At 43.7% G+C, this 13,241-nt stretch overlaps 1 protein-coding gene across 2 annotated transcripts in view; it reads left to right on the top strand.

Moving 5' to 3' along the window:
- Window positions 1–1,391: 1,391 nt before the first annotated feature.
- Window positions 1,392–13,241, top strand: part of GATB (glutamyl-tRNA amidotransferase subunit B) — a 248,921-nt gene continuing 237,071 nt past the window's right edge. For both annotated transcript variants that reach the window (XM_040418542.1, XM_040418541.1), the window contains exon 1: window positions 1,392–1,568. In XM_040418542.1, the coding sequence (XP_040274476.1) occupies window positions 1,432–1,568 (137 nt within the window). In that variant the 5' untranslated portion in view covers window positions 1,392–1,431. The remainder of the gene's footprint in view (window positions 1,569–13,241) is intronic.

The following is a 13,241-nucleotide window of genomic DNA, read 5'->3' as shown; positions in this document are numbered from 1 at the left end:
AAACGGATCAGTTCAGCCCCAATGCATTCTGAGTGGATAAGGATCCGTTCAGAATGAATCAGTTTGGCTGGGTTTGGTCTCCCGTTACACTTTTGAGGCGAACACCAAAACGCTGCTTGCAGCGGAGCCAAACGGATCCGTCCTGACTTACAATGTAAGTCAATGGGGGCGGATCCGTTTTCACTGACACAATATGGTGCAATTGAAAACGGATCCGCCTCCCATTGACTTTCAGTGTAAGTCAAAACGGATCAGTTTGCATTATCATGGTAATGAAAACGAATCCGTTCTGAACGGATACAAGTGTTTGCATTATAGGTGCGGATCCGTCTGTGCAGATACCAGACGGATCCGCACCGAACGCAGGTGTGAAAGTAGCCTTAATACTGGTTTTCTTATGTTGTAGAGGGGCCTTTGGGGTGCAAACCTCTGTGTAACCTCCAATAGCTACACCTCTAGTTATCAAATCAATTTCATTTCATGATCATCCATGATGGGACATATACCTCACATACCCTACATGGCACCCTCACCCCTAACACCTCACATACCATCCTCACCCCTAACACCTCACATGGCACCCTAACACCTCACATACCATACATATCATCCCCACCACCTCACATACCCTACATGGCACCCTCACCCCTAACACCTCACATACCATACATGGCACCCTCACCCCTAACACCTCACATACCATACATATCATCCCCACCACCTCACATACCATCCCCACCACCTCACATACCCTACATGGCACCCTCACCCCTAACACCTCACATACCATACATGGCACCCTCACCCCTAACACCTCACATACCATACATGTCATCCCCACCACCTCACATACCATACATGTCATCCCCACCACCTCACATACCATACATATCATCCCCACCACCTCACATACCCTACATGGCACCCTCACCCCTAACACCTCACATACCATACATGGCACCCTCACCCCTAACACCTCACATACCATACATGTCATCCCCACCACCTCACATACCATACATGTCATCCCCACCACCTTACATACCATACATGTCATCCCCACCACCTCACATACCATACATGTCATCCCCACCACCACCTCACATACCATACATATCATCCCCACCACCTTACATACCCTACATGGCACCCTCACCCCTAACACCTCACATACCTGCACACCACCCACCTCACATACCATACCCACCACCTTTGCACATCACTATCAATCATTACACAGCGACCACCTTCACCAGACTCCTGCCCCTTATATTACACAGAACCCTTACAACACACGGCGCTCTCTCCCTCGCCACATTTGAGCCAGCCGCGTACGGAATAAGCGATCACGTGGTACAACGACAATGCAGACACGTGACAGTGACGTCATCGCGCGCCTCTCGGATAGGACCTGGCTGCTGCCCGGTAGATATGGCTGCGACCTTGCTGCATGACGGCAGACGTGGTTGTTTCTTGTTCTTGGCGCAAGTTAGGCAAACTGGTCAGTGCCATGCCAGGAGATCCTCGAGGACTGCCAGCGCCAGCTGCCAACATGCCAAAGACACAGGGTAGATACCAGTCTAGTACAGTGCTGCATGTTATTCCTTGTGATGGAGCAAGACTTCCAGTATGGTGACCGGGAAATAAACGGCTCGTCTGTCTCCTGTGGGGTGGGTGCTGTGGTCTTCGGTGGGACACATGTCAGCACTGAGGCCTGCAGATATAGCTACATACATGTGTGTAAGGGCTCATGCACATGAATGTATGCTGGCCGGGCCCGTGCTGACCGTAGGACCACCGTATGCGGACGCCGGACCCATTCACATGAATCCGCGATCTGCATCCGATGGTGTGCACAAGAAAAGAGGTGGTGCAGCGGCTTAGACCCAAAAGCCACTCCGTAATGCCTCCCTGGGCTTTTGATCTGCGCCTCTGTTCCCCACCGCACTTTTTCTCCCGGATTGTGGACCCATTCAAGTGAATGCTGGACGCAATGCGGGCAATGCCCATGTGCATGAGCCCTAAGGGGCTGCTTGCTCTTAGGCCCCTTGCAGACGAGCGTGAGCGAATTAGTTCCGGGTGCGTTGCGAATGCGTTCAGTGAAAATGCGTGATTTCGTATACAAGGGCATTCAGTTTTGTATGCGATCACGTTCAATTTTTATCACACGGGTGCAATGCGATTTAATTTGTTTTGATAAAAAAACAGAAGGTTTACAAACAACATCTCTTAGCAACCATCCGTGAAAAACGCATCGCATCCGCTCATTTTTGCGGATGCAGTGCAATTTTTCACGTAGCCACATTCACTTCTACGGGGCCAGGGCAGCGTGAAAATCTCAGAATATAGAACATGCTGCGATTTTTCACGCAACGCAGAACAGATGCAGCATGAAAACCAACATCATGTACACAGCCCTATTGAAATGAATGGGTCCGGATTCCGTGCGGGCGCGTTGCGTTTGCATCACACATTGCACCTGGTGGAAATACTCGCTCGTGTGAAAGGGGCCTTACATGTTCATCTCCAGTCCTGGGCTTAGAAACATGAGGGGTTAGCCATAAATATGACTATGGGGCATTACATGATGTGACCTCTGTATGGCCAGCATGGCATTGTGTATGAATCTAAACACTGTAATAAAAGTTCAGTGGCCTTATCATCTTTCACCCACCCAGGCAGTCCTGCAGCTGGGACCTCCACTGATGGCTGTAACGGGGGACCACACTCCCCTGTCATCACCAGGATACTTACAATGAGGATTTGGATGAAGTTGGCCACATACCCACTCTGACAAATCATACAACTTTTAGGCCTCTTTCACACGGGCAGGTTTTCCATGCGGGTGCAATGCGTGATGTGAACGCATTGCACCCGCACTGAATCCGGACCCATTCACTTCAATGGGGCTGTGCAGATGAGCGGTGATTTTCACGCATCGCTTGTGCGTTTCGTGAAAATCGCAGCATGTTCTATATTCTGCGTTTGTCACTCAAAGCAGGCCCCATAGAAATGAATGTGGCTGCGTAAAAATCGCAAGCAAGTGCGGATGCGGTGCGATTTTTCACGCACGGTTGCTAGGAGATGATAGGGATGAGCAACCCCGGACCCCATTAAAGTCTATTCACTTTATTATTTTCCCTTATAACATGGTTATAAGGGAAAATAGCATTCTTAATACAGAATGCTTAGTAAAATGTGGACTGAGGGGTTAAAAAAAACCCAAAAAAACATAACTCACCTCATCCACTTGATCGCGCAGCCGGCATAGTCTTCTTTCAGGACCTGCAAAAGGACCTTTGATGATGTAATCGCGCTCACCACATGGTGAGTGAGATTACGTCATCAAAGGTCCTTTTGCAGGTCCTGAAAGAAGACGATGCCGGCTGCGCGATCAAGTGGATGAGGTGAGTTAATTTTTTTTATTTTTTAACCCCTCAAGCAACATTTTAGTAAGCTTTCTGTATTTAGAATGCTATTAGTTTCCTTTATAACCATGTTATAAAGGAAAATAATTACATTTACACAACACCTAACCCAAACCTAAACTTCAGTGAAGAAGTTCGGGTCTGGGTACCACATTCAGTTTTTTATCACACGCCTGCAAAACGCATTGCACCCGCGCGATAAAAACTGACCAATGCAACGCAATCGCCGTCAAAACTGACTGAAATTGTGTGCACACTCTCGTGGGTTTCCTGCAATGCACACGCAACGCATCCGGAGCAAATCCAGGACGCCCATTTGAAAGAGGCCTTAGGTCTGTTTCATATGTCAGTGTGTGGTCAGCATGATCACAGATGAATGATGACCCGTCCATTGGCACTTGTTTGCCCCGTCTGATTACACAGGCCGATACAAATTGAAGGGGCAATTTGACATGAATGTGTTCTGTGGAATAATCTCCACGTGACAGCATTATTTCCCCATCTGCTTCTGTGACATGAACTCACAGCATTTTAATGATTTTAAAGGGTTTCTACCACTTCGTTTCACATAATTAGCGGTCAGACACTAGCGATCCGCTAGTGTCTGCTCTAACAAACAATCCTAATATAATAGCTTTTGGGGCAGCTAAAAAAAGAACTTATATCTATATGCTAATGAGCCTCTAGGTGCTATGGGGGCGTCATTAGCACCTAGAGGCTCGGTCTACCTTCATAAAATGCCGCCGCCCAGCGCGTCCCTCCAGCCCGCCCATCTCCTCCGGAATGCGATCCTCCTTCTGAGCGTATGTATTCGGCGCATGCGCAGTGAATGTCTGACCGCTTCCCTGCTCAGACATCTCCACTGCGCCGATGACGTCATAGTGCTCCGAGGAACAGGCGCAGTGGAGATGTCTGTGCAGAAAGCGGTCAGACATTCACTGCGCATGCGCCGAATACATACGCTCACAGGGAGGATCGCATTCCGGAGGAGATGGGCGGGCTGGAGGGACGCGCTGGGCGGCGGCATTTTATAAAGGTAGACCGACCCTCTAGGTGCTAATGACGCCCCCATAGCACCTAGAGGCTCATTAGCATATAGATATAAGTTCTTTTTTAGCGAAACGGCTGCCCCAAAAGCTATTATATTAGGATTGTTTGTTAGAGCAGACACTAGCGGATTGCTAGTGTATGAAAGCTAATTATGTGAAACGAAGTGGTAGAAACCCTTTAAATGCTGTGTGTTCTAGGGTTGTCACGATACCAACATTTTGATTCGATTTCAATACCATAAAAAAGTATTGCGATATGTGATACCACGTAAAAAAATAAAAACACAAAAAAAGCCTTGTGCATTACGCATTTTATGGAACGTCAGGCCCATAATAGAACAGTCCTACCCTATTTTTTGGGGAGGAACCAGGTGACCAAAAAATAGTAAATTGCGTGTTTTTTTTTTTTTTTGTTACAGCGTTCAGCACATAGGAGATATTTTTTGATATTTTAATCATTCTGACTTTTTCGGATGTGGCAATATGTAGTATATTTATTTTTTATTGTGTTTATATTTTTATATGTAAAATTAGGAAAGGGGGCCATTTCAAATTTTTATATTTTTTTTGGGGAGGCGCGTGGACCGCAATGAATATAATACTGAGAAGAGGGGGAGTAGGAGGGGAAGGACTGTGGCCACTGCGCCACCAGTGAATATAGTTTATGCCTGAATACAAACTCAGGCTGCGGGTGTTGGCTATATCCCATACCCGGCCTCTTTGACTGTGCGCTGCGACCCCTACCCTGTAGTTTGGTGATAAATGTGAAGCGCTGGGATACTCCTTTAATATCTGATTTTAGTAGTCGAATTTAGGTTTACTAACTCTTTGGGCACAACCGATGGTGCGACAGGCTGCATCTGGCCAAGCCACGGCCACCTGCAGCAGCCAATGAATGCATGATTTTACAGCATTGGCTGTTGCGGGTGGGCATGCATTCAACCACAATGTTGGTTCATACCCTGAGGTTGGGCACACATCCCATTTTTCCCATCCGTTTAGCTTATACAAAAAAACATATGAGTTAGGCCTCATGCACACGACAGTATTTTTTCACGGTCCGCAAAACGGGGTTCCGTTGTAACGTGATCCGTTTCCGTTTTTGTTTCCGTATGTCTTCCTTGGTTTTTGGAGGATCACCAGACATGAAAAGTGAAAAAAAAAATCTAAGTCAAGTTTGCCTTGAAAATTATAGGAAAAAAACGGACACGGACGCGGATGAAAATCTTGTGTGCCTCCGTGTTTTTTCACGGACCCATTGACTTGATTGGGTCCGCAAACCGTTGTCCGTTAAAAAAACGGACTGGAAACACGGATCACGGACGCGGATGACAAACGGTGCATTTTCCGAGTTTTCAACGGACCCATTCAAAGTCAATGGGTCCGCAGAAAATCACAGAAAACGGAACAACGGACACGGAACACAACAACGGTCGTGTGCATGAGGCCTTAAACGGATGCTTCAGACTGATGTCATACACTGGCATCCGTTCACCATAGAGTTTCATTGTAAAAAACAAAACAAAAAAAAATCCTTTTTTTTTTTTTATACCGGACGCTGCAGGATACAAGAACATGGCGTGCTGCCTTTTTAACATAGTAACATAGTAACATAGTACATAAGGCCGAAAAAAGACATTTGTCCATCCAGTTCGGCCTGTCATCCTACAAGTTGATCCAGAGGAAGGCAAAAAAAACCCTGTGAGGTAGAAGCCAATTTTCCTCACTTTAGGGGAATAAAAAATTCCTTCCCGACTCCAATCAGGCAATCAGAATAACTCCCTGGATCAACGACCCCTCTCTAGTAGCTATAGCCTGTAATATTATTACACTCCAGAAATACATCCAGGCCCCTCTTGAATTCCTTTATTGTACTCACCATCACCACCTCCTCAGGCAGAGAGTTCCATAGTCTCACTGCTCTTACCGTAAAGAACCCTTTTCTATGTTTGTGTACAAACCTTCTTTCCTCCAAACGCAGAGGATGTCCCCTCGTCACAGTCACAGTCCTGGGGATAAATAGATGATGGGATAGATCTCTGTACTGCCCCCTGATATATTTATACATAGTAATTATATCTCCCCTCAGTCGTCTTTTTTCTAACGTGAATAACCCTAATTTTGATAATCTTTCAGGATACTGTAGTTGCCCCATTCCAGTTATTACTTTAGTTGCCCTCCTCTGGACCCTCTCCAGCTCTGCTATGTCTGCCTTGTTTACAGGAGCCCAGAACTGTACACAGTACTCCATGTGTGGTCTGACCAGTGATTTGTAAAGTAGTAGGAATATGTTCTCATCACGGGCATCTATGCCCCTTTTGATGCAACCCATTATCTTATTGGCCTTGGCAGCCGCTGCCTGACACTGTTTTTTGCAGCTTAGTTTGCTGTTTATTAAAATTCCTAGATCCTTTTCCATGTCAGTGTTACCGAGTGTTTTACCATTTAGTATGTACGGGTGACTTGCATTATTCCTTCCCATGTGCATAACTTTACATTTCTCAGTGTTAAACCTCATCTGCCACTTATCTGCCCAAGCCTCCAATCTATCCAGATCCCTCTGTAGTAGTATACTGTCCTCTTCAGTGTTAATTACTTTACACAGTTTAGTGTCATCTGCGAAAATTGATATTTTACTATGCAAGCCTTCTACAAGATCATTAATAAATATATTGAAGAGAATAGGGCCCAATACTGACCCCTGAGGTACTCCACTAGTGACAGTGACCCAATCTGAGTATGTACCGTTAATAACCACCCTCTGTTTTCTATCATTGAGCCAGTTACTTACCCACTTACAGACGTTTTCTCAGAGTCCGAGCATTCTCATTTTATATACTAACCTTTTATGAGGTACAGTGTCAAATGCTTTGGAGAAGTCCAGATATACGACATCCATTGATTCGCCGCTGTCAAGTCTAGTACTTACCTCCTCATAGAAACTGATTAAATTAGTTTGACATGACCGATCCCTCACGAAGCCATGCTGATATGGCGTTATTTGCTTATTTCCCATAAGATGCTCTAACATAGCATCTCTCAGAAAACCTTCAAACAGTTTACCCACAACAGATGTTAAACTTACCGGCCTATAGTTTCCAGGCTCTGTTTTTGGACCCTTTTTGAATATTGGCACCACATTTGCCATGCGCCAATCCTGTGGGACATTCCCTGTCAGTACAGAGTCCGCAAATATCAGAAATAAGGGTCTGGCTATGACATTACTTAATTCCCTTAGGATACGGGGGTGTATGCCATCCGGTCCTGGCGATTTGTCTATTTTGATTTTTTTAAGTCGCTGTTGTACTTCTTCCTGGGTCAGACAGGACACTTTTAATGGCGAATTTATTTCAGCATTCAGCATTTCATCTGACAGTTTATTTTCCTCAGTGAATACATTGGAGAAAAAAATATTTAACAGCTTTGCTTTCTCCTCGTCGCTCTCTGCGACTCCCCCCTCATTACTCTTTAAAGGGCCGACACCTTCAGATTTATACTTTTTAACATTTATATAATTGAAGAACATTTTAGGGTTAGTTTTACTCTGTTTGGCAATTAATCTCTCGGTCTCTAGTTTGGCCGCTTTTATTTGTTTTTTACATGTTCTGTTTTTTTCCTTATAGTTTTTCAGTGCTTCCGTGCTACCCTCCTGTTTTAGGGTTTTATATGCTTTCTTTTTGTCATTTATTGCTTTCTTTACAGTTCTGTTTATCCACATTGGTTTCTTTTTGTTCCTTAACCTTTTATTCCCTAATAAGATGTGAATCAACCCTAACTCCTCATTCACATTTCCGTGTCAGTATCCCGTCCATGAAAAAGGCGTATGTGTTTCATCCGTGAAGGATCCGTGGTTAGCCCGTGTGTCTGTTTTTACCATCCGTGTGTCATCTGTAATTCATTGACGTTTCTCAGCTGAAAATTAATTTCCAAAGAATCTCCTATTAGTCTTCAGTGAAAAACGGACACAACACGGATGTGTGTCAGTGTTTTTCATGGACCCATAGACTTCAATGGGTGTGCTTGGTCCGCATCATGGATCAAAGTAGTGCATGCCCCCGTGATTTTTTTTACTGACCCACGATCAGTAAAAAACATACTGAAAGGTGAACAGGCACATTTAAATCAATGGGTATGTGTGCTGTCCGCAGAAAATGTGGACAGAACACGTCAGTGAAAAACGGAAATGTGAACGAGACCTAAGGCCTCTTATTTTGAACACGTAGCATCCGGACTGAATACTGGCCTATTCATTTCAATGGGTCAGTGCACTTGCATCATTTCTGCGTTCAGGAAAAATCGCAGCATGTTCTATATTGTGCGCTATTCACACAGCTCTGGCTCCATAGAAGTGAATGGGGCTTGAGTGAAAAAACAGAAAGTATCCGGGCGCAATGTGTTTTTTTGCTGATGGTTGCTAGGAGATGTAGATTGTAATTCTGCAGTTTTTCTTCACACGTGTGAAAAACGCATGCAATTTGGCTTTATTTTGTGTCCAATCTGCATTTTTTGTGGATTGCACAGAAGCCCATTCATTTTTATGAATGGGTTGTCATCTGGATATGGATGTCATATGTGTGCTGTGGGGTCCAATGAATGAAGATGGAGGCAGCATGTACGGTACAAAAAATCCCTTTATTGGGAGCCGCTTAACCCCTTAAGGACCGGGCTCATTTTCACCTTAAGGACCAGGCTCATTTTCACCTTAAGGACCAGGCCATTTTTTGCAAATCTGACCAGTGTCACTTTAAGTGCTCATAACTTTAAAACGCTTTGACTTACCCAGGCCGTTCTGAGATTGTTTTTTCGTCACATATTGTACTTCATGACACTGCTAAAATTGGGTCAAAAAAGTTAATTTTTTTGCATAAAAAAATACAATTTTTACCGTAAATTTTGAAAAATTAGCAAATTTCAAATTTTCAGTTTCTCTACCTCTGTAATACATAGTAATACCCCCAAAAATTGTGATGACTTTACATTCCCCATATGTCTACTTCATGCTTGAATTGTTTTGGGAATGATATTTTATTTTTTGGGGATGTTATAAGGCTTAGAAGTTTAGAAGCAAATCTTGAAATTTTTCAGAAATTTACAAAAACTCAATTTTTAGCGACCAGTTCAGGTCTGAAGTCACTTTGCGAGGCTTACATAATAGAAACCACCCAAAAATGACCCCATCTAAGAAACTACACCCCTCAAGGTATTCAAAACTGATTTTGCATACATTGTTAACCCTTTAGGTGTTGCACAAGAGTTATTGGCAAATGGGGAGGAAATTTGAGAATTTCATATTTTTGTCAAATTTTTCATTTTAACCCATTTTTTCCACTAACAAACCAAGGGTTAACAGCCAAACAAGACTGTATCTTTATTGCCCTGACTCTGCCGTTTACAGAAACACCCAATATGTGGCCGTAAACTACTGTACGGCCACACAGCGGGGCGTAGAGTGAAAGGTGCACCATATGGTTTTTGGAAGGCTGATTTTTATGGACTGGTTTTTTGACACCATGTCCCATTTGAAGCCCCCTGATGCACCCCAAGAGGAGAAACTCCCTAAAAGTGACCCCATCTAAGAAACTACACCCCTCAAGGTATTCAAAACTGATTTTACATACGTCGTTAACCCTTTAGGTGTTGCACAAGAGTTATTGGCAAATGGGGATGAAATTTGAGAATTTCATTTTTTTGCCTAATTTTCAATTTTAACCCATTTTTTCCACTAACAAAGCAAGGGTTAACAGCCAAACAAGATTGTATCTTTATTGCCCTGACTCTGCCGTTTACAGAAACACCCCATATGTGGCCGTAAACTACTGTACGGCCACACAGCGGGGCGTAGAGTGAAAGGTGCACCATATGGTTTTTGGAAGGCTGATTTTTATGGACTGGTTTTTTGACACCATGTCCCATTTGAAGCCCCCTGATGCACCCCAAGAGGAGAAACTCCCTAAAAGTGACCCCATCTAAGAAACTACACCCCTCAAGGTATTCAAAACTGATTTTACATACGTCGTTAACCCTTTAGGTGTTGCACAAGAGTTATTGGCAAATGGGGATGAAATTTGAGAATTTCATTTTTTTGCCTAATTTTCAATTTTAACCCATTTTTTCCACTAACAAAGCAAGGGTTAACAGCCAAACAAGATTGTATCTTTATTGCCCTGACTCTGCCGTTTACAGAAACACCCCATATGTGGCCGTAAACTACTGTACGGGCACACAGTAGGGCGTAGAGTGAAAGGTGCGCGGTTTGGTTTTTGGAAGCCAGATTTTGCTGGACTGGTTTTTTGACACCATGTCCCATTTGAAGCCCCCCTGATGCACCCCTAGAGTAGAAACTCCATAAAAGTGACCCCATCTAAGAAACTACACCCCTCAAGGTATTCAAAACTGATTTTACATACGTCGTTAACCCTTTAGGTGTTGCACAAGAGTTATTGGCAAATGGGGATGAAATTTGAGAATTTCATTTTTTTGCCTAATTTTCAATTTTAACCCATTTTTTCCACTAACAAAGCAAGGGTTAACAGCCAAACAAGATTGTATCTTTATTGCCCTGACTCTGCCGTTTACAGAAACACCCCATATGTGGCCGTAAACTACTGTACGGGCACACAGTAGGGCGTAGAGTGAAAGGTGCGCGGTTTGGTTTTTGGAAGCCAGATTTTGCTGGACTGGTTTTTTGACACCATGTCCCATTTGAAGCCCCCCTGATGCACCCCTAGAGTAGAAACTCCATAAAAGTGACCCCATCTAAGAAACTACACCCCTCAAGCTATTCAAAACTGATTTTACAAACTTTGTTAACCCTTTAGGTGTTGCACAAGATTTAATGGAAAATAGAGACACAATTTCAAAATTTCACATTTTTGGCAGATTTTCCATTTTAATATTTTTTTTCCAGTTACAAAGCAAGGGTTAACAGCCAAACAAAACTCAATATTTATGGCCCTAATTGTGTAGTTTACAGAAACACCCCATATGTGGTCGTAAACCGCTGTACGGGCACACGGCAGGGCGCAGAAGGAAAGGAATTCCATACGGTTTTTGGAAGGCAGGTTTTGCTGGACTGTTTTTTTTGACACCATGTCCCATTTGAAGCCCCCCTGATGCACCCCTAGAGTAGAAACTCCAAAAAAGTGACCCCATTTTAGAAACTACGGGATAGGGTGGCAGTTTTGTTGGTACTAGTTTAGGGTACATATGATTTTTGGTTGCTCTATATTACACTTTTTGTGCAGCAAGGTAACAAGAAATAGCTTTTTTGGCACGTTTTTTTTTTTTTGTTATTTACAACATTCATCTGACAGGTTAGATTATGTGGTATTTTTATAGAGCAGGTTGTCGCGGACGCGGCGATACCTAATATGTATACATTTTTTTTTATTTATGTAAGTTTTATACAATAACTTCATTTTTAAAACCAAAAAAATGTTTTAGTGTCTCCATATTCTAAGAGCCATAGTTTTTTCAGTTTTTGGGCGATTATCTTGAGTAGGGTCTCATTTTTTGCGGGATGAGATGACGGTTTGATTGGCACTATTTTGGGGTGCATATGATTTTTTGATCGCTTGCTATTACACTTTTTGTGACGTAAGATGGCAAAAAATGGCTTTTTTTACACTGTTTTTATTTTTATTTTTTTACGGTGGTCATCTGAGGGGTTAGGTCATGTGATATTTTTATAGAGCCGGTCGATACGGACGCGGCGATACCTAATATGTATACTTTTTTTTTATTTATGTAAGTTTTACAGAATGAGTTCATTTTTGAAAAAAAAAAAATCATGTTTTAGTGTCTCCATAGTCTAAGAGCCATAGTTTTTTCAGCTTTTGGGCGATTATCTTGAGTAGGGTCTCATTTTTTGCGGGATGAGATGACGGTTTGATTGGTACTATTTTGGCGTACATGCGACTTTTTTGATCACTTTTATTACTTTTTTTGGGAAGTAAGGTGGGCAAAATTTCAATTTTCTCATAGTTTTTATTTTTTTATTTTTATGGCGTTCACCGTGCGGGGAAAGTAACATGACCATTTTATAGATCAGGTCGTTACGGACGCGGCGATACCTAATATGTGTAGTTTATTTTATTTTTTTAATTTTTATTCAGTGATAAATGTTTTTTTTTTTATCTTAACTTTTTTCACTTTTTTTTACATTTTTGTGACCCAGACCCACTTGGTTCTTGAAGATCCAGTGGGTCTGGTGTCTGTATAATACAGTACAGAACAATATATATTGTTCTGTACTGTATTTTACTTACACTGAACAGATCTGTGCTTTTAGCACAGATCTGTTCAGCACCATGGACAGCAGGACGCCTGAGCAGGCGTCCTGTTGCCATGGGAACCCTCCCCGTCTGCTCAGAACTTCGCAGACGGGGAAGGGTAAGGACGGGGCTGAGGGGGGCTCTCTGGGGGCTCTCTCCCTCTCCATCGGGGGGCTGCAAAGCCACAGCAGCCCCCCGATGGAGAGGGAGGGAGCTCCCTGACCGATGACAGTTAACTTTTTCCATACAGCGGTCCGTACGGACCGCGGTATGGAAAGGGTTAAACGGCTGACATCTTCACAGATGTCAGCCGTTTATACCAGGGTGCCAGCAATGTGCTGGCACCCTGGTATACCCACTAGAAGCCAACGATCGTTCATGGGGAGGCGGGCGGGGGATCGCGATCCCGCCTGCCGCACCGCCCGCCTCCCGCAACGCCCCCACCGCCTGCGACACCCCCCCCCGCACCACCCTCCGGCATAAAATCGTGC

The sequence above is a fragment of the Bufo bufo genome, chromosome 2, assembly GCF_905171765.1.
Source record: "Bufo bufo chromosome 2, aBufBuf1.1, whole genome shotgun sequence".
Lineage (NCBI taxonomy): Eukaryota > Metazoa > Chordata > Amphibia > Anura > Bufonidae > Bufo > Bufo bufo.
The sequence above is the reverse complement of the archived record's forward strand: the minus strand, read 5'-3'. Positions and strand labels throughout refer to the sequence as shown.